This window comes from Eublepharis macularius, chromosome 6 (assembly GCF_028583425.1).
Source record: "Eublepharis macularius isolate TG4126 chromosome 6, MPM_Emac_v1.0, whole genome shotgun sequence".
Classification (NCBI taxonomy): domain Eukaryota; kingdom Metazoa; phylum Chordata; class Lepidosauria; order Squamata; family Eublepharidae; genus Eublepharis; species Eublepharis macularius.
This window is the reverse complement of record NC_072795.1, coordinates 51,868,950-51,894,082: the sequence shown is the minus strand read 5'-3', so window position 1 is coordinate 51,894,082 and position 25,133 is coordinate 51,868,950. Positions and strand designations below refer to the sequence as shown.

General features: G+C 42.3%; 1 protein-coding gene across 1 annotated transcript; it reads left to right on the top strand.

Annotated features, from left to right (window-relative positions):
* Positions 1-14,350: 14,350 nt before the first annotated feature.
* Positions 14,351-18,982, top strand: LOC129331707 (transcription cofactor HES-6-like). Its single transcript, XM_054982145.1, has 4 exons — positions 14,351-14,422; positions 15,612-15,707; positions 15,847-15,925; positions 18,585-18,982. The coding sequence occupies exons 1-4, from the start codon at positions 14,351-14,353 to the stop codon at positions 18,980-18,982; spliced, it is 645 nt and encodes a 214-aa protein (XP_054838120.1).
* The last annotated feature ends 6,151 nt before the right edge of the window (positions 18,983-25,133 follow it).

The following is a 25,133-nucleotide window of genomic DNA, read 5'->3' as shown; positions in this document are numbered from 1 at the left end:
TCTTCATTTTTCTCTGCCAAAAATCACATCTCTTAGGAGACCTCCCTTATTATGCAAGATATTTTTGTGTGTGTCTGGTTTGAGCCAGATGTTACTGAACCTTTTCAGCTGAAACTTCCCTGGTTCAAAGAAAGAGTCCTCCTTGTTTTCCCCCTCAAACCTGTTTAGTGCTGCAAAGAAACCGTTTCTCTTTGTGTAAACATGCTATCCCACAGATCTGCCTAGACGGGTTCTGTATTGGGCTCTATTTAAAGCCCTGATTTACGGGTGCATTTACTGCTCCAGCAGATTTTATGCTTTCAGACAGAACGAGTCTTGTGCTGTGCAGATGCAGGCCTACCACCTGCCTCCAGCTCAGCAAGCCAGCCTCTACGGTTTAACTCTATCACTGCCTGGCACCAAGGCCTGCCAGTTCAATCCCGTAGACATGCTCATAATGGAATGACGAGAAAACTGCCCCCAAACCCTCCACCTATATGAAAATATTACACAAAATGTATCCTAAATGGTACATTAAGATGCCATAAATATGCTATAAGCTGTGACATGTAGCACTGTTGCAATTGCATCTGTCAGTATAACATTTCCTTTCAAAGAAGGCTGGGCTGAATAGAACTGCTCAGTTCTGATTGCTCTGTTAGCTTTTAGGCTATGATAATTAGGAATATCTGATCAAAGGTCAGCTCTGTAAGCATCACTTTGCATTTCCCCTCTCTAGTAATATTAAGAAACTGTGTAAATAAGCCTACTCTTACAAGTTATGGCTCATAATAGGGCACAACTTGGGTTCCAATGCCATCACAAAGGCCTAATCTATGTTTCTGAGCCAGCTGTTGGCAGGGCTGTATTAACATTCTCTCCTTCCATTCCTTGTACGGCACATTTGCACAATACAAGGGTCATTTAGGATAGGAGGAGAACTTTGTAGCGAAGTACCTCTGCAATGATTCTAAAAGATATCAAGTGAAGTGTTATAGTGCAATCCTAAACACACACTACCGGCACAGCGAACCCCATTGAACAGACCTCAATAGGATTCCAAGTAGACATGCTTAGGCTTGCTCCGATAAGATCTGGGTTCATTTATGCGCTGGTTTCAAATGTCTCATTTCTCCTCTGGAAGCACAAAACAAGCCGCTTTATGGTAGGTATTTAACTATGGTTTGGTTGAGTAAAATAAATTTGGATTGTTTTGCTGAATTATATGGATGATGACTTTCCGTGTGCTACAAGTGTGTAACTGATTTCATCAGCACCTAACACTGTACTTGTGTGGAGCTGGGAAACTGCAGGAATTGCTACAGAGAATGGCTAATCGACTTATGAGCAAAATGGTCTCTGTGTTTTATATTAAAATAGGTAATGTGGCTGTATAGGGACAGAAAGGAATATCTTGTATACAATGACAGTAATAACAAAACAACAACAACAATAATTCAGTCCTGGTGATGGTAAAGCCTGAATTCAGGATGTGTAGAAGTAAAAGTTTTTCTGTTCTGTTCAGTGACATACTGGGCAAGAATCTGACACATTTTCCATGCTTGGGCCTTTGAGCACTCTTCTCATATTCAGTTTCATTCCAGATCTTTCTGTCTGGGGGTGGAAGTCCCACCCCAGCACTCACCTACTTCAGAGGAGCCACCAGCAGGGAGCAGCCTTGCTCAGGCACTGCTGAAGCAGGCAGCTTGACCAGGGGCTGTGGGGAAAGGATAGGGGTGACAGCCTCCAGGTAGTGGCTGAAGATCTCCTGGAATTACAACTGGTCTCCAGGCCACAGAGGTCAGTTCACCTGGAGAAAATGGCTACTTCTGGGGGTGGTCTGTATGGAATTATGCCATGCCAAGGTCCTTTCCCTCTTCAAACCCCAGTTTCTCCAGGTTTCTCCAGGTTTCACCCCCCAGATCTCCAGGAATTTCCCAACTTGGATCTGGCAACCCTGGGAAAGGACCAAGGATGAGGCCACATTCAGAGGTGCACCAGCAGTGGTTTCAGAGCCTTGAAATCCTGGCACATCCCTCAGAAGGGAAGCAGGGCTCAGGAAGCAGACTGGGCCTGGGAACAGACAGGAAAAGAAGGCCAGAAGCAGCTGGAGCAGGAGAAGAGAGGGCCCAGCCAGGGAGATCAGTGGCACAGATTCCCTTCACTCACCTTGGGCCAACCTCTGAAGAGAGGTTATTGGGGGAGTCCAGGGTCAGCCCACCCCCGCAATCCTTTATTAGGCTGGCTCAGGGGGGTGTAAGGGAGAAGGGCAAGACTGCTCCCAAGAGGGAGACTCTTTCCTCTTTATACATGGAGGCTCTTCTAAGGCTGGGTTGCCAGCAGGAGGGGAGTGGGGGACCTGGCACCTACTTCATGCCTTGTGCCTCTCTTTTTGTGCATGTGCAAAGTGCACATGTACTCCCAGTGCTTCTGTGATGACATTACTTCCAGGAAGTGATGTCATCACACCGGCCAAAATTGCGCCCAGCAAATCATGGGAGTACTCCTACAACCTGCGTGACATCACTTCCAGGGTTGCTTGCTGGTAGCGGGTGATCTCCTGGGACCTTGTCACTTCCCATTGATCACCAGTGAATGGCAGGCAATGGGGCAAACTCTAGGATATTGCATGCCACCGGGGGCAGGGTGGGGGAGGCAACTGGAAGCCTATGGATGAAGGAAAAGGGACACTGAATAGTGCTACATCCCCAGCCTCTGATCCAGCACTAGGGGGAGTCAATACTTCCAGCATTCCAAAGGAGCCTTTATGTATGTACTTCCTTCTCCAAGAATTACAGGCTTGCGTTAACCCAGCTGGCTTCAAGCAGAGGAGTGGGGAATCAAACCTAGTTCTCTAGATTAGAGTCCTGCTGCTCTTAGCCACTACATCACACTGGACATGGAGTCCAAAACAATGGTAGTTCATGGGCATGGTCTATCCAGACTATGCATCATCTTCATATTAATGCCTGCTGCAAATCACATGCTGATACAGGTACAAGGCCACCAGCAAATGGTTATTCACAAACTATTTGACTTATTGTTTTAAATGAACTTAACTTTGTCATCCACTTGCTAACATTTTCAACAGGAGCCATCCAGCAAACTATGTCAATAACAGGAAAAAAATTGCCTTTATCTTAGTATCGACTCCCTACTGTTTACCATATTATCAAATAGATGGATAATTCTGGCATCTTTATTCATTGCAATGATTATGTGGGCAATTTTCATTCCAATTATGTTGCATTTGATGATTCTCTGACTGCAACTGTATATTTACTTAGAACCAAGTCTACTAGGTGTTATACCTAACATGGAAATAACAACGGCTTTCTGTTTACAATATATGGAAAACAAAGATAGGAATTAATCCAAGGATGAGCATGTGAGCAATGTGGTAGAACTAGAGAAGGTGAAGGTACAGCACAGGTCAAATAAGGCCAGATAATGGGAAATGTTAGAGAAGTGGTCTGTAGGGAAAGGTAGAAAGTCCAGTTGTAAAGATTTGATTTGGCTAAAGTCAATGACACAAAAATATTTTAAATCTACCTTCATTGTTTTGCAGATCAAAGGTGAAAATTCCATCTGCAAAATCAATATACCAAATTAGAACAGTCCCTTTTAGTACACTCTGCTCAAAAACTTGATGCAAGCAAAATCCCCATGGAAAATCTGGACATGGAACACTAAAAGTCTTTCAAAAGCACTTTTTCCACATAATGTTTGATCCATCACTAAATAGGTGATGTTTGAGAACATATATGACAATGGAACCCTTTCTGGAAGATAAATAGAACATACACTCTGCAATCTTAGCATTACCTTAGAAGGCTGTTAGTACTATAAATCCATTATTCTGAAAGCAGTAGGCATCAGTCTATGGTCCAACCAGCAAGTCACCAATCCTCAGAACTGCCTCCAATGAATTTACACAACATACTGCTAAAGCCATCTAGTGGTTGCATCCACCACTCTGTGTCAGAATCCCAAAGGTGTGCTCAGACTCAAAAAGGCTGGGGCCCCCTGGTTTAACAAATAAACATAATTCTTAAGCAACTGATTAATGGTGTGGAAGTACTTCAACTTGATATTCAGGACTCAGATTGATGTGACCTTCTTACTCATCTGTATGGTTCCTGATTAATCCTCTGTGCACCTTCCTTTTTGCTAAAAACAATATTGTGCCCAATGTTGTCCCTGTGCAATTGAAAGTGCATAAACAGCAAGATCAGGTCTCCAAGTTGTGGGGAACCAGTGAGCAAGCCTAACCCAGAAGCTTTTACAGGGTCCCAGAACAAAGACTATTACTTACCCTCCCCTGCCTAGACAAGGAAGGTGCATTAGATGATGCGGCTAACTTCTCTGTATTTCACCCATTTTGGTTATGGTTGGTGGTAGAACAGGTGCTGAATCCCATCTTATTAGTTCAAGGCCCGCTGTGGGTTTCTGCTAAATATGGTTGCATCTGAACTACCACTGGCAGAAGCATGGATCATTATTGCATTCCCTTTCTACCCAGCTACTCTTTCTGACCACAAGAAAGTAGACTCCCAGGGTCATGGGACCTGTGTGGATTAATAGCCATGTATGTTGGGGAAGAAATAAAATTGCCTTCTCCATCACTGCAGCTGTGCTGATGGAAGAGACAAGAAGGACAATTTCATCCCCTTCCTCCCAGCAGCCCAAATGCCATTTGGGAATCTACTTTCTGGGGCTTGGAAGGGACTGCAGGAATACAACAAAGATTAGGAGTTCTTATCGGTCTTTAGGGTCCAAACCATGGTCACTAAAAATAAAATCATGAACTTGTAGATCAGAAGATTATTCAGCAATTTTATGGGATAGAGAAATATACACAATCCATTCCTGCAACACAATTATGCCTTGAATAAAGACACAGAATCCTGCGTTTGCAATGTTAGGTGGGGAATGTCTTTCCTATTCTTATGCTGCACAGGAAGTCCAGAAAGGGTTAATTCTCTTCTTTTGCCTCACTTATGGGCTTGCTGTCCATTTTCCTGCTGGTTATTAGATTCTTCACGGCTATTAGGCTTGTTTGAATAAGGTCTTTGTGCCATAGAGTTTTCCCACGTCCCTTCACTTGCTGGGCAGTCGCGTGTCCTAAGTCAGAGAGGAGCCGTAGCCATGAATTCTTAAAGGGACTTGTGTTTTTGAGAGGCAGACATCTGCCTTGGCGGGAATTTGCTAACATCTGCCATACTTCTTGCTATATTCAAGACCTCTTTCTTTCCATCTTAAAAAGTGCAGGAACAGATGTTTAAAGTTGTTTTCTTTTTAAATAGTGTGAAATGTAGACAAATACTGAAAATGGATCTGGGACAGGGGGAGCAGCCACAATGACCTCGTTTCATTGGGAAAACCAAGGAAGAAAAGGATAGCTTTGTCTGTAAAGGGAATTTACCTTTTCACTGAAATCTGGCACTGGGCAATGTAAAAATAAGCAAGCAAATCACAAAGTACTTCCTTGAATGATGCACTGACCCATTTGCATTTGTGTGCATATTTCCCATTTAGTCCCCAGCGCAGATGTCATACTATGCCTGAATGACAAATTATTCTGCAGCCTTCCAAGTTTCTACAGTATCCTTGAAAGCAAACTGAACAAGGAATAGCCTCTAGATAAAGCCAATCAGTGACATTATTGGCGCTCTGTGTTGTATGAGTGAACCTTTCCATAAATGTCCACACAGGAAACATATGCCATATCCACAAAAAGCTCTTGCTCATTTGACAAACTCAGCTATTATATTGTGCATAACAGGAAAAGTATACAGACATCAAGAAGCTTGGTGTACTGTAGTGGCTGAGACTATGGCTCCAAAGACCCCTCGTCAGATGAATTCATGATCTGAGCCTCACTTAGAGTTGCCAACTTTCAGGTGGGGCCTTGACATCTCCTGGAACTACAACTGATCTCCAGACTATAGAGATCAGTTCCTCTGAATAAAATGGCTGTTTTGGAGATGGACTCTATAGCATTACACCCTGCTGAGGTCCCGCCCCTCTCCACACTCTACTCTTCCCATGGAATTTCCCAATGCGGAGTTGGAAACTCTAGTTCCATTGCCATCTACAATGTTCAAATATGGATAATAACATCTTACAGGCCTATAGGATTACTAAAATGACATGTTACCCAGTTGCTAAATGTTTAGCATCTTCAAGAAGCCAGTGAGAGCCAGTGTGGTTTAATGGATAGAGTGTCAGACTAGGATCCAGAAGACCTAGGTTTGAATCCCCACTCTCCCATGGAAGCTTGCTGGGTGACCTTGGACCAGTCACACGATCTCAGCCTAAACTACCTCACAGGATGGTTATGAGGATAAAATGGAGAGGAGAAGGATGTAAGCTGCTTTGGGTCCCCACTGGGGAGAAAGGCAGGCTATGAATGAAAATACATACATACATACCTACATATATACATAAGAAGCACTCCCACTCCTTCCTGATGAGGTTTGTGCAGAAGTCACATTTAGCAGATCAAATCCACTATATATATTGAGAATTTGGGACAGCATACTGTGGAGCAAGTGAGTATAGATAACCAGCTTACCACATACTAGGGTTTTTGCCCATGTGGATTGCTTGTCTGTTCTGTATTATTACTAGAGATGGGCATGAACCAAAATATGAACCAAAATTAAGCACGAACCAGGCTGGTTCATGGTTCGTGAACCACGGTTCATCAGATCCCATTTCTGACGAACCATCATGAACTTTAGGCTGGTTCATTTGGTTCATTTTTTGGTTCGTCACTGCAGACAGCCTGGTGCCAATCAATCAGTTTCCTAGGCAACAGGGGATGGACTTCCTGCAGACCTTCTGCTGACATGGAAGCGAACTTCTGCTGGCCTGGAAGTGACCTTCTGTTGACCCGGAAGTGATGATTTTCTGACCTGGATGTGACGTTTTCATGAACCAAATAAACCGGTTCGTGAACCAGGGGCAGGTTCATGAAAGTTTGTGGTTCGTGAAATTTGACGAACCACGTGGTTTGGGTTTTTTCGGTTCGTGCCCATCTCTAATTGATACATGTGAAGTGGGGGGTGCTACTAATACGGATAGTATTGCCCTACACTATGTAATCTGCCTCAAGTCCCAGTGAGAAAGACAGACTATAAATAATGTAAATAAATAAATAAGGTCAAGGTTGGGTCTTTATCAGGTGGTTACAGTCTCTCACATTTCCCTCATGAGTGGATGGATGGGAGTATTAGCAATCTGTGGCTTGTGGCACTGACTGAAGAAAGATTCGCCTGAGCTGTAGCATTTCATGGTTTATTTCATTGCTGTCCTCCCATGGTTTTCAGATTTCACAATGCCAACTTTATGCACTTCAAAGGATTTAAATAGCTGCATTTTTAATCAGTTTTAAAAAATCATAGATATATTGGAGTGTCAATTTTATTCTGTACCCTATAACTATTCTGAAGTTATGCATGTTCATGTGCAATGAACCAGTTGGATGTGTATGTGTGTATAAAATTATTTTAATACACAGTGTGAAGCATTCTGAAGATTTTTTTCCCTTAGGTTTTTCATTTCACAGAGATGATAAACACATGACTACAATGGAGGCACCATTTTAAAAAATCAAGCAAAAATCCACTTGAGCAGAAAATAGTAAAGTATTTAATTTTTTGTTGTGAAAGGTCTTGGAATTTAAACCTGCTCGAAGATTATGCCTCTTCACTCCTTTAGCCTTTATCCCAGATTTGATCAGTGTGTAGATGTTCATGTGCATGCGATCAGGAGTGTGTGCATGTATGACAAGGCAAAAGGACAGGGGGAACGGTCCCAAACTCCAAGGCAAAGGCACACTAAGGACACGCCAAAAGACCGCTGCTGCAATCCAAAGCTTTATTCACAAATGCCGAGGGTCAAATCAAGAAGACAGGGGAGCGCCCACACTCTCCGGCTGCTCCCGGCGGGAGATTGGCAATGGGTTTGCCTGGCTAAATTGTCCCGTTTCGCAAGGCTCACAGCTTCATCAAAAGCCACAAATAAATTCTTAGTGTAAAGCGTATTTCTTTTACTGAAAAATAACCTGCTGGACAAGAATCAAGTTTCTTCTTAGTTTTAGTTAGTGGGGTATTTTCTTCAAACAGAGGATGCCACCCCCAAACAATATAAATCTGATTTTCTGCCTAATGTTCTCACTTATCACTGTGGGCATTAAAGAGGAAAGAAACAAGCATGCAAGAAGAAAATGGCCCAGGGAGAAAAGCACAGCGGAAGAGAATTAATTAGGCAAAGAAGGAATTAACTGACCCAAATCCAGCAGTCATAGAGCTGCCCCACCTCCAATCAAGAAAACAACTGGTTACACGTTTCTCACATGAACACACACGTAGGGCTGCCTTCTACTGGTCTAACACAGTCAGTATTGCCTGCTCAGACTGGCAGCAGCTTTCCAGGCTTTCATATAACCTGCTGCCAGATTTTTTAACTGGAGATGCTGGGGATTGAACCAAGGGCCTTTTGCATGCCAACCAGATGCTCTGCCCCTAAACCACAGCCCTTTCTTTATATCACCTCCACGAAGAGGTCTAGAGACTTATTTTTGTAATGAATTTGAGACTTCAGAGGTAGGGCATGATATATTGGGGAGTTATAGCCCCCAAATGCCCCCTGACTATAGCCCTGGTAACTGAATTATTTTTCCAAATTATAAAGAAGTATTTACAGTCTGAAAACACAGTCATATCTATCATACTTATTTAAACCAGTACGAAACCATTTCAACTGCCATGCATTTCTTCAAATGACTCTACGAAACTTTTTTAGATTGTTATTGCTAGAGAACTCTAGTTACAGAATTAAAATTACATTAATAAAAGCCAAGTAGGTTTAAAACTTTTAGTGTACAGCGGAGACATAAAAGAAATAATGTTGTTAAAATCTCAGTCCATTCTCATAACATGCACTCAGTGGCTCCTTTTTCTCCTGTGCATGCCGGCCTGAAATGAAACAAGGTCCCAAGAAAGTTTCCAGCTCACGTTATGGTACCCAAAGACCACAGGTCTTTAAAATTTCTCTTATGGTGGGTAGAAAGCTATCATGTGCAGCCTCTATAGATAGTTCATAGTAGGACTATATTGTGTCATTACTAGGTGCTTTCTGGGTTAAGGCATGATTTATGGCACCAACTTATTAGATCTTCAAAGGCAACTTTATTCCAGGTATGCTGCCATTTTAGTGTGACAGAAGTAGGCCTTTTCTGTGGTGATACCCTCCCTATGAAACTCCCTTTCCAGAGATGCCTATCTGACTAACACTGCGAGGTTTTTCAAGAGGCTTGTATAACAACACGAAAGCTACGAATTTAATTTTACAAGGACTTGTTTACGTTTCCAGGGGTCATTTCATAGAAAAAGAGCTGGAGGAACTCATTAGAATAGCTCATTAGCATATGCCATGCCTCTTGCCATCACTGGAAGTGTGGCATTAGTATAACTGATTTGCATATGCCACACCCCCTGACATCACCTATTCTGGCTGTTTTGGACCCAATCCTGGCCATTCAGGGCTGAAATTGGGCCCAAAATGGCAAAAAGAGACTGAAAATTGCTGAAAAGGGGCCCCAAATGGTCAGGATCAGGCCACTGATGAGCAGGAGAGTGATCCACCACCCATCAGAGGCTTGATCCAGGCCGTTTCAGCTCCAATCCAGGCTGAAATGGGCCCAAAATGGCCGTCAGGTGGGCCCGTTTCCTCTTTGAGGAACTGCCGGAACTGCATTCCTGTGCGTTCCCCCTCGAAATGAGCCCTGCCTGTTTCATTAAGGAAGTTAAGAGACTGGCTTTGTGCATGGTTTTGTAGGGGTCTTTTGTATTTTTTTTAATTTAAGGATTTTAATATGATTATTAGCACTATCTAAGGGCCATTCTTGGCTAATTGGCAAGATACAACTTTTAGAATGAATGCATATATAAACAAAGTAAGACAATAAAAGCAAAGGGGGAGCATAGGGATAATTGTATATTTGGGATAATTGTATATTATATATTTTCTAAAAAAACGCTGAGGAAGGGTAATTATTTGGCTAGCTGGGAGTGAAAGATTGCACAGGGAAGGAGAATTAAAGGAATATAGCCATGTCAGAGTTAGGCACCCTCCTGCAAGCATTCTCATTCCTTATACCAGTAAAGCTCTATGCCGTATCTGCTTCAGTGCAATTTAAGAGCAGGCTGTAATGTGCTCACAGTGAGGTCAACAAGGTATGGCTCTCAGTATGGCAATCAAGAAGTGTGTCTGCTGGAGAGGCAGTTTCTGGAAGGATCTTCTCCCAGTATCTATCCTTTCTTGTTCCGCGGACCTGACCCCAAGCCCTGCAAATGCCCCAGGATCTGTGGGAATTCTCTGCCCATTGTGTGCAAGAGTTCTTGGCCTCTGCCCTGCCTCTGACCTTTGGCTTGTCAGTTTCATAATGCGAAGAAAGGGGATAAGAGACCAGATTAAATACAAGAGCAGCAGTGAAGAGGCCTTTGCAGCAGGCTTGGGAACTGACACAAATTCAGCAATTAAAAACCTATTCACGATGATGAGAAATAATAATTCAGTTTGGGAACAGATCTGAGAGTAAGGGAGGTCAGCCCAGAGGACCATGTGCTGGTTTCTATCATAGGACGTGGGTTTTGGAGGAGTCAGGGGGCACGCTCAACACAGCTTGATGTTTTCTGGTGACATAATTTAAAGAGATCCCAGGAGAATCTGTTTTCTGAAATATGGTGAAAATAGATGATATTTATGCACTGGGAGAAATGCTATTGAAGAGGATCCCCTTGGGACTCCTTTGCTTAGCCTCCTATTATGGAGACCACTAACCACCTCAGCACTATATTAAAAATAAGACTTTTCATGGCCTTCTCTCTCTGAGGCTGAACAGGTTTGAATGGTGGAGACCATACTGATTTAGTCACATAAGTAAAAACTAAACAAATAATAAATAAATTCATGCATAAACTGGGAAGACTTAATTTTCACACTGAAGGCAGAATGTGGCGATATCCTCAACCACACCCTGACTTACCTCCTGGCATTCCATTATTTCTCCAAAATGCTTCCAAAGTGAAGCATTGAGTCTGAAATGACAGAGTAGGGAGGTAAAGTGGAAGTGAGCTGTGGGTGTGGGGGACTACCCTTTGGGTCCCACGCAATAGCTGAGTGATCCGACCTCCCTGGCTGGATGTGGTGCACTGCTATTGACAGGTGGGCAGGGCTGAGCCACACAGTTGGCCAGCCCCCAAAGGGGAAATAAGTGAGAGGGAAAGTCAGGAACTTGAAATGAGGAGGGTACAAGGCTGTCAGGAGAGAGGCAGACCTCATCGATGCCCAGGGTCAGGGAAAAGAGGCCCACAGATGGGGTGAAGAGCACCTTTGGCACCCCTGCAGCACTTACTTTGCAAGGCAACAGTTCAGAAGAAGGCATGCTGGTGTGAGGAAAGAGGTCTGTGAAGGATGGGAAGTACAAGGAACCGCTAAAAGAAACAGTACAATAGTGAGAACGAGCCAAGGAAGAAAGAAAAAGGAAAAACCCACAGATCCATTGAAGGGATCCAGGGCCTTCAGTCTGGGGCCCTGACTGCCCGAGGAGAAGAGCTTACATGAAGTAAAATTCAGGCTCTCTCCTGCTTTGTATTTCACTAGAACAGACACATGAACAATAAACATGGCTATCTCGTCCCATCTAACTTGTCTGACTGTGACACCTCCTCTTTCCCTCTCTCTTTATCCCTCTGTGGACAAGAAATAAACAGGAAAGCTTTTCATTCCTGTTGAGGGATGTCAGGACTATCCTTTATGCAACATGGCACACATTTAATTGAGAAATAAAACTGACAGCATTCCTGCAATTAATTTACAGCACCAATATCAGCATTTGCATAGATACAGAAAAGCACTACCATAGTACACCTGGCTATCAGGCATTCAGCTTCAACATGTGACCACTCTCCCCCCCAGTGCCAGTTCCCACTTTTGCTCAGCTGGATGGCAGGAGAAAAAAAGGGGGGGGGGAGGAGAATGCAGCCATCAGTGATGTGATGATGTCTAGGCTTATTATCAGCTGCCTGCTGATAGCGGGTAGACTTGTGGCAATTCATGCCTCTGACCGCCAATCACCAGCTGATAGGTGGGAGGAAGCATGAGCTCCCACAGGAGGAGGCAAGCTGGAGAAATAGGCATGTGGAAATGACCTCATTGACCAGGGATGTGCACACATGTGAAAAGAATAACGGAAAGTGACCTTCTACCTCCAACTTCTGCTGTTGCATGGAGGGACCTGGCAACCCTAATGATGTCACTTCCAAGGTGATTAGAACTGATATTATGGAGTCACCAGGACACTCTAGCATTTGCCCAAAATTCTGTGTTTAAGCCCTGGAAGTGACATCATCACTTTACCTGTGATGTCACTACATCATCAGCAAGCCCCTCCCCCAACTGGATGAGTCTCCATAAGCTTTCATAAACAACTATAAACCATCCATTAATCTCATTTTGTACATTTATTCTCAAGCACTGTTCTGGCTTGTTCCTTATTAAATAGTAGTATGCAGTTGGTATACTCCATTGGATTAACTATTATAAAAGCAAAAATGAAGGACTAATTTATTTTACTCAAACCTGTCTGTCAATTAAGACAGACCAATGAGGGTCCTCATTGGGTAACCCCACCCCCTTAGAGGCAAGAGAGATGGCAACTTCTTTTTAGAAGAGACCCCTTACGGAACTCCTTCCCCAGAGACACTTACCTGGCACCTTTCCTATTGTTTCATGAAATGCCAGGCAAAGTGCTTCCTATAGATCTGCACCTTTCTAACTATTTAAGTCAATGGGCTTAGAAGAGCAAAACTCTGTTTAGGATTGCACTGTTATTCACCTGAGCTTTTAACTGAGAGATTTGTTTTTTATGCCACTGTTTGACACTCATATGCTATCGGTTTGCTAATTTCCATTTGTTGGATTAAGTTATTGTTATCGATTTTATGGATGATTATACTATTAAATTTAGTTATCTGCTTTGTAATTTGTTTTGAACTGAAGTGTTCTAAATACATATGAGCTACCTGTGCCTCATGTTGTCTAATGTCAGTCCTCGAATTGCTTATGTTCTGTTTCAGCATTTCTTCAATTCTGTATTGGATTCTTACTAATGCTATGTCTTTGTAAACTTGTGTTTATTTACCCAACGGCATTGTTTATGGAAATGTCCTTGAAATGGACTGTACTAATCACACACTGTGTAATCCATCTTGAGTCTCAGTGAGAAAGGTGGACTATAAATGACATAAAATAAATCAATAAATAAGCAAGCAAGCTGGTATATGAGATGGTTAGAGTGTCAAACTAGGATCTGAGAGACCCATGAAAGCTTGCTGGATTACTTTGGGCCAGTGATACTTCCTTGGCCTAACCTACCTCACACAGTTTTTCTGAGGATAACATTGTAAGACACTTTGGGTCCCCAGTGAGAGAAAGGCAGAATAAAAATTAAGTTAAGAAACAAACTCAAAAGCAATAAATCTTGTACACAATTATGGCTATTCATAGATAAACCAAAAGCATCCATGTAGAAGGCACGGGCTAGATGGCACTGGGCTGCAGCTTGTTCCCAGACATCCAGAAAACAAAAAGGAACTAAAGCTGAGTTCCACCCAAGGTGCAAAATCTGACACTAAACCACTGAAGAAAAAGTTCTGTGGGCAATTCATGAAGAGTTGCAGCTGAGGTTACATTGGGAGAACCAACAGTTTGGAATGGTGGACTGTGTGCTGTGAAGAGTATAATACTGGGTATATTTTACTTAATGCATAGGGGCGGGGGAGGAAGAAGAAGAGTGAGAGAGATGAGGTATGAAGATCATAAGTGTCATTTTGCACAAGAAAACCCCTCACCCAAATAGCCCAGGTGTGTGTCAACTATTTCCAACCTATTGTTTCTCCTTGGGAATCTGTGCCAACTGAACAAGAAGCCATGTAACCTCTAGTGAGCGCTCTCATTTTGTGTCTCTTCCTTAACAAAACATTTCTGCCAAGCAAAGCTTTGTAGAGGCTGGACATCTGTCGCTCTTTGGGAGCTGTGCGTGTGTGATTTGGCCATTCAAAAGTAGTGACCTGTCAGCCTTGATTGATGGTCACAAGCCTCTGGTCTCAACCCCTCCTGTGGGAAAAGAGGACCAGCCAGGGAAGACGCTCATTCACATGCTAATACCAGGCTATAAATGCAAGGAGAACACAGTACTCCTGTAAGAGAGAGCCCCCAGAAGGCAAGGGGAGCAGCCAGCTGCCAAAGGCCTTCCCCTTCTTTTCTCCCTTAAGCCTTGGGGAAGGCAAGGTGGATTGCAATGACTGCCACAACCATGGCCAGCAGCACCAGTGGCGTACGGAAACTTTCCAACCCCAAAGAGGAAAGGAAGGTATGTCTCATTTTGCATATGGCTTGTGGTCAATTGGGTTGGTTCTAATAAAAAGGTATGATACTGATTTCTCTGTCTTTTGGTATAAGTGCCAAGTATTTACTAGCTGTACTTGTTGCGTAGGGGGTTAAACTTTAAATAAGGTTAGGTTTTGTGATTTTTATATTCAGGTAGATTCAGTCTGCTTCACTAGAAATAACCTCCTGGTAAATGATCCTTGTAGCATAACTCATTTGCAGGCATTGTTTAAACTAGCTGACACCTGGTTGTGTATAGAACAGCTGGCGCAAAAACCAAGGTACAAAATGTAACATGTATACAAGCTCTAATTGTGTTGTGTTCTGCACTCATTTGTCAAAAAATATATCTAGACTCAGGGCTTTTTTTCAGGGGGAACGCGGGGGAATGGAGTTCCGGCACCTCTTGAAAATACTCAGCAATAGTGCTTGAAAATAATATTATTTCAAAGAATCCCATGTGTTTTTTCCTTATTTTCCTCTTGAGAGTTCCACCACCTCTTTTCCCAGAAAAAAAACTCTGTCTAGACTTATAGCACACTTTCTAAAAAATAGATTGTGATTAAAATGAAACAAATTACTTTAGGACTGAAAAGTCTTGTAGTGTTGGATTTGTAGATTTCATAACCTACCTATCATGGTCTTCATTGCAATCAAGGGAAAAATACAGGAAGAATTGACTGGAATAAGAGAGTTAAACCATTCCAAGTCATTAATAAACACAGGGCACAACGATTTAGAAGATGACGGGGAAGCCCATCACATAACAAGAATTTCTGAGGAGAGTTTTTACAAGATGCATATGAACTCTGAGTAGAATTGTCCTTGCATTTGTGTCTTTCTGAGAGGATTGTTAGGACTAATTTGTGTTGCTAGTTTAGATTTGTACAGAATTGGATGAGGATATGTGCTTGAGAGAGACACTCAGGCATCTGTGTTTGAGACAAAAATGCAGAGGCAAAGGCATGGTTAGGGACACAGCACCGGTGAGAATTATAGAACATTTCTATCACAGAGTACCAATGAATTACTTTCTATCACATGGGAAACAGATGTTATAAAGAAATGAAACCTATATTGTTTCCTGAGAAAGATTTATATACCCCCAAAGTATGATCACAACCTTGAAGCAGAACAACATACTCCTAACATTCTCCTGTTAATCATTGCAGTTAAGGAAACCTTTGATTGAACGAAAACGAAGGGAAAGGATTAACAATTGTTTGGACCAGCTCAAAGAGACGGTTGTCGGAGCCTTTCGGCTTGATGTAAGCACAGAATTTTAACACAAGGCTATTCCCAGACTGCCCGCCGCTCCCTCAGCCTTGGCTTTGGTTTTTTTCCCCTCTTAATCCAGCATGTTACCCAAAGAGTCCTGATTTACTTTGTTGTTTCCTTCTTAACCAGCAATCTAAACTTGAAAAAGCTGATATCCTTGAAATGACAGTCAAACATCTCCAGAATATCCAAAACAGCAAAATAATAGGTAAGTAGATTTCTATACCTACATGGTTTATGGTGCAGCTGACTCTTCCTTGTGTCTGAGATATTTATTCAAATCTGATCAACTTCTGTCTTCAATAAAATGGGGAAAGCTGTTCAAAGACTACTGCAGAAAGAAAGAATCCCTCTTTCCCCTGACATAGCATTTCATATCCGGGCTGATACTAAGCAATAATACTGAAAATTCAGTTAATCAAAGATACAGTAAAGTCTGAAAGAGAAACTATGTCAGTTGGACTCCATGCTAAATAAAAGGTAATTAAGGGCTGATCTGGAAAGCTGCCTGTGAAAGAATGTCTACAAATCTTCACTCAGAATTGTAGGTGTATCAAATTGTCCAAGTATTCTTGCTGCAAAAAATACTGGAAAAACAAAATGGCCATTGCCCTGTGTGGTTGTGTGTCTCATGGTCATACTATATTGTGTGTGTCTCATGGTCATACTATATTGTAACTATTTTAGTTTGTTCTTAAAATATTTGAGGGGCTGAATATCCCACCTGTACCACTTGAACATAATTGCCCTGTTAAAGAGGGACACCACCACAGTTCAACAGACCTACCCTAGCAAAGCTGCCCCTGCTTATCTGCAATATGTGGGTTGATTTTGACCTATAGTTTTTGAATGGAGGCTTGCCAGACTACATGCAAATGCTGAAAAGCATTTTGGACGCATATTCACCGACATCAGATTAAGTCTCATGGCTGCATCCATATCAACGTTTTGAAAAGGGGTAAGATGTTCTCCCAATTTACATCAAACTTCTGCAGTCCATATGTACATACAACATCATCCCACTGTTGCCTCTCACTTGTTTCTGCAAGTCTATGCTACAGATGGTATAGTCCTACTTGACAGGAATTAATGTGAGGCCATTTTTCTGCTTTTTGTTCATATTTCATTTCAGCTTTCGAATACAAATGAATGGCTCTACCCATCTTGATACATGATATGAGCTTTTAAAGGATAGGTGAAATCGTCTAATTTTCATTGAAATCTATGGAAATCTGTGGAAGCATTAGTGTTGACTTGAGAGAAAGGTTTACTGTAACCCTTGTGATTTAAAGTCTCATATTCTGATACCAACATGGTTGTGACAATATTTTTGTTCATGAAGCTGCAGTTAGTTAATTCAAACCAACCTCTTTTTTTTAAAAAAACCTTTTTTTAACAGATATAAATCTCGATGCTATATGGAAACTTATCTCAGCACCAAAAGAGGAAAGGTTCCCCAACCTTGCTGAGCCTGTAGAATTGTGAGAGAGGGAAGTGGATAACACAATCTGCTGGCTGGACAGTAGGCTTGCCCCATTGTCCAGCTTCTTGGCAGTGGGCTGAAAAGGGAGGAGCTTTCCCACACACAGCTTGCTAGGAAAAGGCCCTGCCCACTTTCCTCAAATACATGTGGATGTCACAAAATCTCCACTGTGTGCAGGAATCCTGGGCATAGCCACAGTTTTGTAGGAATCCCAAGGTACTGTCCCACCTGGCTGCACGTGAATGATACAAGAACGTGGGCCAAGCTGATAATGCAGGTCTTTCCTATCCTATGGGCAAACAGCCAGGAGAGAGGGTGTGGATTGTGTGGGAGACATGTTTACATCATTGATTCTTTGCATGCAGCTGTGTGGATTGTGAAAGACAGACGGTACCACAGGGATGTGGCTCCCATAGTACTCTGGCTGCATGTGAAAGGGAACAAAGACATGTCCAAAGCCATTAATTGACAACTCAAATGAGCAGCGATTAGAAATGATTTTTATATTCTGCATGCACTACTCTAACCACCTGCCTGAGAACTTCCAGTGCATTATAAACCTCTAGTGTGATTCTGTGAATGTTGCACAAGTCATTAGGAACTGCTTTTAATGCTTCACAGAGAAACTTGTTGTACAGATTTCTGACTGAACCAGGATTGCACACGTACCTTACAATGGCCATCACTATTATGCAAATTCTAAAAGAGAAACCTATGTTTAGATTCACTGTAGAGGTTCCCTCCTAAAAATGCGTTAATAGCTTTAGATCTATGCCCACTATTATGGGGAAGGATCAGTCCAACAAGGTATCTGGAGCTGATTGCTGGCTGTCTATCACATTCTGAGCATGTTAATACATTACTGATTGTCAGAAACGTAAACAGGAGGCCACTGGAGCAAGGTGGATAAATCAGTAGGAAAAGCCTGATCAGTGGCCCCATGAGCAGAAGCATTAGTCAGATAAAGATCTGACTAATGTGCCTGTGCCACACTGAGACCTGGGACGCCAACAGACTGCAGACTTTACCTAGGCCTGGGGAGGCAAGGTGCCAGAAATGGGATTCTCTCCCCTATAAAATGACCAGATTCAGGTCCTGCCACTGAAGTTTAGCAAAAACATACTTCTTTTGCTTTAAAAACTTGTAGGCTGACCTTAGAGAGATAAGAGTGGCGAAAGAGGCCCCGCTTTCATGGTTATGCACCTATCCTATGCAGTGGACAAGCTCCTTCCTAGCTACACTGCACTCCTGGTCAGACCAGCCTGAAGAAGGATGATTAGATTTTAAAGGTCTCTCGCCACAAAGGAAGGGTCTGAGATGGCAGACAATTTCCTTGAATTTTTTTTCAGTGACTGAAACCCATCTCCTGTTTTCTCTCATTCAGCAGATTCCAAACTGGGCTTAGAAGCACAGCAGAGATACAGCACTGGATATATTCAATGTATGCATGAGGTCCACAATCTCCTCCTGACCTGTGAGTGGATGGACAAGACCCTTGGAGCACGGCTGTTGAACCACTTGCTGAAATCACTACCCAGATCAAGTGAGGAAACTGGCAAGACAGGCTTGAGGTCTATCACCCCTGGGAGCAGCAAGGGGAATGCAACAGGCTCCAGCCAGTCTCAAAGTCAGTTCTGCCCTGTTGAAGACAAACAGGGGTTGAAAAAGTCATTGCAGCCACAGCCGCCCTCACGTTGTAGTCAGCGCGAGTTGTCATCTCCAAGCTATTTTGCATATAATGGTGCTAGCATGGGATCATTAGACATGTGGAGACCGTGGTAAAAATGTCTTGGAGAAACTTTATTTCTAATCTTAGACTCTCTTATATGTATCTTATAGATATGCCTCTTTAAAACACTTTTTGGAGCAAGTCTGTTCCTGTAGGTGTACTAAAGACCAGGGTACTTCAAGCCGAAGTAAACCTTTACGTAGCCTGCATTGTAGAAGGCTGCTATTATTTTGTATTTATTTAATGCATCTAAATTATTTTATAGAACCTTCCCCAGGGCTCTTTAGTTTACATGACTTAAATAATGTTCTTTTTGTATTTTATTAAAAGAATTAACAACTGATTAATAAAAAAAATTAGAAACAACAACATTTGGCTAATTTATCCAGCTACATTTCTAAAATTCCTCTTATGAACCAATGGTTTTTTCCAAACAGAACACATTAGAGGATGTTTATTCTGTCACTCCAGTGCAAATGACTGTGGAAAAAAAACAATGTCTATATTAAGTCATCAGGGGTTGAGCGGCTATGCTAATTAACAGTGGCATTTAAGGTAAGAGATACATATCCCAACAACAGCCCTGTCTACAAATATAAGGAGAATCCTCTAAAATTCGTGGCACACATTTGATTGATATGGTTTTCCAAGTTGAAAGCAATTAGTTCTTTTCAATTAAACTAAAGAAAAAAAAGAGGGGATCCCTTAAACAAATACTCTGCATACTAATTAATGAAGTGTGCACAGTCCCTCCAAACCTGCTGTCTAATTATGAACATCATTTATTGGATGAAGGTTTGGAAAGACTGAATGCCAACACCTTTATTTCAGCACCATTCTTTGTCTCCTCTTGAAAATATATTAGCAATCATATATACCACTAGGATGGCAGGATTAACAGCTGGAGGAGGGGAGATCTCTTCTAAAGAATGCCTTGATAACAGCACTTGAGAGCTGCTGTAGCATAGTGATAGGTAGTTAAATTGGGTTGCAAATTGGGTTAAGTGGTTGTGTTGCAAATCAGCGCTTTGCTGGTTCAACTCCCACTACTACCATGAACTCTGCAGGTGGACTTGGGTAAGCCACTCCTCTCAGTCCCAGGTCCCGAGCTGAATTGTGGGGATAATAATACTAACTTTGTTCATCACTCTGAGTGGGCACTAATCTGTCCAGAAGGGTGGTATCCTACCACTACAGTTACTACTACTACTACAACTACTACTACTACTACTAAAGTCACTATGGCTTATCTATTGGCTCTATAGGAGAACAGGTTGGGAAAACCTCACCAGCCATCTGCAGTGGTTGCTGCAAACCTGCTCATGACATTGATATTGCTGTTAGGCATGTAGGCAGCATAGTTGTACGTGTTACCACAGGTGTATGCAATGTTCAGTTGAGCACAATTAGAGTTCAAAGAAAAATGATATGACATCTTAGGGCAGAAGGGGTAGACAGGAAGCTTGTGGGGAGGAGCTTACAGAAGGCATGGATTGGTGAGCTTCCATGGTTGAGCTATGTTAGTCTGTTGCAGCAAAAAGAAAAAGGAGTCTCATAATTAGAGATGGGCATGAACAGCAATATGAACACAAAAAAGCCACAAACAGCCCAATTGCTGTTCGCGAACAAGCTGTTCATGAGGCCCCATTCTAAATGAACAGGTGGTCATTGCAAGCCTTGTTCGTTGCTGTTTGTTGCCGTTCGTCAAGCCAGACAGTCTGGCACCTGCAATCAATTCCCTTGGCAACTTAGGCAGGGATTGTCTGAACTCTGTCTGAACTCCTCCTGTTGCCCTGGAAGCCCCAATCTAAGCTTGATAGGCAGGTCTTCCTTTCAAATGTGGAGCTCCAAATTTGTTACAAGGGAGCAAAAACCAGGGGGGAGGGGGGTTCCCAGCTCTGGCTTAGTTTACAGACAGTGGAGAGAGAGAGAGACAGTTGCTGTTGGCATTTTGATAGAGAGAATGCATTGGAGCTTGAATTTTCTTTGTATGTGGTGGGATAGGGATCTACCCCTTCAAGTTCCAGGGCTGCTGCCAGGTTGTGGGGCCAAGCTATTATTTATTATTGGTACCTTTCCTGGTGCCTGCTCAGGTCAGGTTTCTGGGAGTGGTGCAGTAGGGATCATGACCAAACTTGGATGATGGCTGGAGGAGAGCTTGCTGGCCTCCACGAACAGCCAACCACGAACATGTTCGTGAACAGGGCCATGTTTGTGGTTGTTCATGAGTCCCTGTTCGTGGATAGCAACGAACAACGACCATCATGTTCGGGGGGGTTTTCTGTTCGTACCCATCTCTACTCATAATATCTTTGTAGATACGTTCAGGTGGGTAGCCACATTGCTCTGCAGTCAAAGAATAAGATCTGGGTCCCATAGCACCTTAAAGATGCTCTTGGACCTGGATGTTGCTCATAGCATCTTAAAAGACGTACCAGATTTAACAGTACATTTACACTTGATACATTGGATTCTAGCCCACAAAAGCTTATAGTTCAATATATCTGTTAGTCTTTAAGATGCCACAATGCTCCATTCCAAAATACGATTCAAATAAACAGCCTCTCCCCAAGAGCTATATCCTGAGCTGGTCCTGGATCCAATGTACCAGCTCACTCATGGTCAGAGAATGTGAGCCAAGGACTAAGAGACAAAGGCCATGATGACCCCCTTGGCCATATCCAGGCTTAAATACCTGCAAGGGAAGGGAAACAAGAATCTCAGCCTAGATTATGCAGCCAGTGGACATGTGTCCAAGATGACCCTTTCTATGGTGCACAGATTGCTTTGTGTCTGTGTTTGTAAGAAGGGTGGAAATGGTTGCCAGCAAGGCTTCTGTGCCATTGACAACAGTGTGACTATCAGGAATCCAGTGAGTGAACTTTTTTTCCATCACTACATCTTCATCCTGCAAAATTTATCTACTAAATTTCTGCTGCTCATGAATCCAATAACAGGCACAATCATCCCACTGGAAAACAAAAAGATATTGCAGGCCCATAGCTGCTATTTTTATTCATATTCATGAAAAACTGATTATTCAGTGTTCTGAAAAAAATGTCCCTGTCGGAAAGATCTCAGTAAACACACAGGGAAGGGGCCAGGATGGACAAGAAGAAAGGGCCAAAAGAAACATGGCAAAAGAGATCTGCAATTGGAACCCCTTAGTCTTTTTCTTTACCTCAAAGTAGCTGCGTAGAGCTGCTAATTTGATTAGGGAAGCCACACTGAGGAAAGGGGAACTCAATCACTTTCCCTTACACCATTGTCCACCTGAAACAACTATCAGTTTTGGGGTGGAGTACAGGTACCTGAATAGCACTTGTAATTTTTCCACTTTTCGGCTAAGGGCAGCTTCAGGAGTGTGAGGTTTAGATCAGGTATATGACATGCAGGGGGCATAGGAGGAGCCACCCACACGGTCTCTTCCCTGGTCCAATTGGCAGCCCTGCTCAGCTACTCTGAAGTAAAGAAAAAATGCACTGAGAGAGCCAATCATTTTCACGTCACCTGGACTTTACCCTTAGTGCAGGTGAGCTAATGTCCAGCTGATGAAGCTCAGTGCCTTTATTAGAGAACACAATTGCTACAAGTGGATGGAACTTTTCCTTCCTTCCTTTGATTTTTATAAAAATATAACTGCAGGTAGACCCTAAGCCTGGCTGCCCAAAGAAGTAGCCATTCTTTTGTTCAAGCGGCCATGTTGCTGAAGCAGCAGAATCCAGTTGCTACTAAAGAACTCTAGAAATGTGACCATGATTTTACAAGATACGCTCTTGGCGTGTATGTGTGCAGAGATTATAATCCAGACATTTTTAAAGGCATGTGCTCCATAGTATCAAAATCTTGGGGTTGGAGACTAAGGTAAAGGCTAGTGTGGTACAATAGTTAATGCACCAGATTCAGACCAGAATATCCATATTCAATCTTCATTCAGCCATGAAAATCTCTGGATGCCCTTGAGCAAGCACTCTGTCTTCCTGCTGAACCTACTTCAAAGGATTGTTGCAAGGATAAAATGCAGGAAAAGAGAATGAGGTATACTCGGAGGAATGGTGGGATAAAAATGGACTAAATAATACCTACAAAATGTGTATTTTTGTGTGAAAGGTTGAATCCCTCTTATTTCTAACAACTGGCTGCACAACATGCTGCAGGGTACACTATAAAGCATTTTTAGTTCTCTCTCTCTGCACCATATGGGGGTTGCATACACACTCACATATCCTATTTTTCACTTTCCCTATTCCAGAATACTTTGAGGTATTATTTCTGGCTCCTTCACAGGTTAGAGAAGGGTATCAGAAGGGAAGAGGAGCTTTGTTCAGAGGATACTCAAATGTACTAATTCCTGCCCCCCTTTTCCTTTTTCTAACCTCCCATATCTTCCCTGAACATTATGTGCCCCCTAGCAGGGGTCAATGAGCATCCTTAGGCATCATTTTGGTCTTTCTTTTAAAAATTTACAAACTAATATATTATTGAATATCTGTCATTTCCCCTGTGTATGCAGTGACCTCTCCTTGTCTGTAGGTGGCTCCATTTGGATGCTCTATGTGTTGGCATAGGACCGTCATCTAATTTACTGTTAGAGGGAATTGTATGGTTTACACATCTCTGATCCCGAAAGTGTTGCCCACATGCCACTGATATGCAGATATGGTTGTAGGCTACCTGTACGCTGTGGTATATTCATACCTGCAAATGAAAATGGTCAGTGCATTGCAACATGGAGGAAACTATCAGCTAAGGCAGATCTGATCAAGAAAGATGAAAAGTCTGAATCCAAGAACCTGAGAAATGTGTTTATTTAGATACTTATACCCCACTTTTTTCCCTAATGAGGAGTCAAAGCATTTTGTGTGACCCCATTCTTTCCTCCTCCATTTTATCCTTGCAACAACTACCCTGTGAGGTAGGTTAGGCTGAGAGAGTTGCTGACCCAAAGTCAGCAAGTCAGCTTCCGCAGGGGGCTACAAAGGTAGGTAGGTAGATACTCTTCCAGCACTCTAACCACACTGGCTATCACAGGAAGAAGGACTGAAAATAACATCCATCTTCCTGAAACCGGTGGTAGGTGACTGCAGCCAGGCGGGATCCATTGTTTGGGCATGGGCAGGTGGAGAAATATATACGCTGAAGCTTTTCTTCCAGAGGTGTGTCTTTCACTGGAAGTTGTTTCACTGTCATCTTGCTTATGATGGAATTCACATTTCAGTGGTGGAAAATTGACATGATTTCTCATGCTAAGGAACACTGACTGATTTTTTTCCTCCCCATGATCACATGTTGCTGGTGGGCCTGTTTTGCCTGCTATATGCTGCCTCCTATTAATTTCCAATAGCTTGTTGACTTATTTAAAAACCAGCTGATTATTAATTTAAAAAATTAACCAAGGGAACAATTTCCTCTACTATGTTTAAAATATGCTCCAACAGCTGCAGATTGTAAAATGATAGGCTGTGCACTGCCTTTTAGATAAAACACATCCAGACAATTATGCTGTAATTCTAAACAAAATAAATTCCACTAAAACCAGTAATAATGCTTTAGGATTGTATGCCCTACTTCTAGAGACCCTGGACAAAGAACTGAACTCTGAAGAACAATAGCACTAGCAATTCACAATAATAAAATCTGAGTAAGGGATCCCAAAAAGTAAAAATAGGAACAAGATATGAACAGACACTTAGCAGGAACATCAATGTTATAAGGACTGCTCCTATTTATCAGGTCCCTTGAATGAACTATTTCCAAATAATCTTGTGGATAGCTGCAGTGAAAGTTTAAATATGTTTTATAAAATCTTGTAAATGGACATGATAGGCAGGCATTCTTGTTACTTTCTCATACTGCCTAAACATCACACATAGCAGGGTTGGGTAGTTGTGTTGCTACCCGCAAAACATGTTTATGGTAACGTGAATGTCAGTACAGCAAGCTCATGGGACCAGGGAATATTTGATTGCCAATCAAGGACATGGGTTTGGAGCATAACATAGTATTGATTTTCTCACTGTGAGGGCTAGCTGCTCCTGAACACTCTAATTCAGTATTTCCCTCAATAGATCTCTTTGACTTAAAAAAAATCCATTTTCGTGAACCAGCTTTGACAGGATATACAAAGCTCTAATAATTTATAGAATTTGATGCTAGATATACATCACTTTTGGAAAAATGTGCAGGTTTATGAAATCTAAAATG

Excerpts from the sequence above, each read along its gene's own strand:
- LOC129331707 (XM_054982145.1), top strand. The coding sequence starts at position 14,351 with ATGACTGCCACAACCATGGCCAGCAGCACCAGTGGCGTACGGAAACTT. Across the intron at positions 15,708-15,846 it reads TCGGAGCCTTTCGGCTTGAT|CAATCTAAACTTGAAAAAGC; the intron begins GTAAGCACAGAA and ends CTTCTTAACCAG. Across the intron at positions 15,926-18,584 it reads CCAAAACAGCAAAATAATAG|CAGATTCCAAACTGGGCTTA; the intron begins GTAAGTAGATTT and ends TCTCTCATTCAG.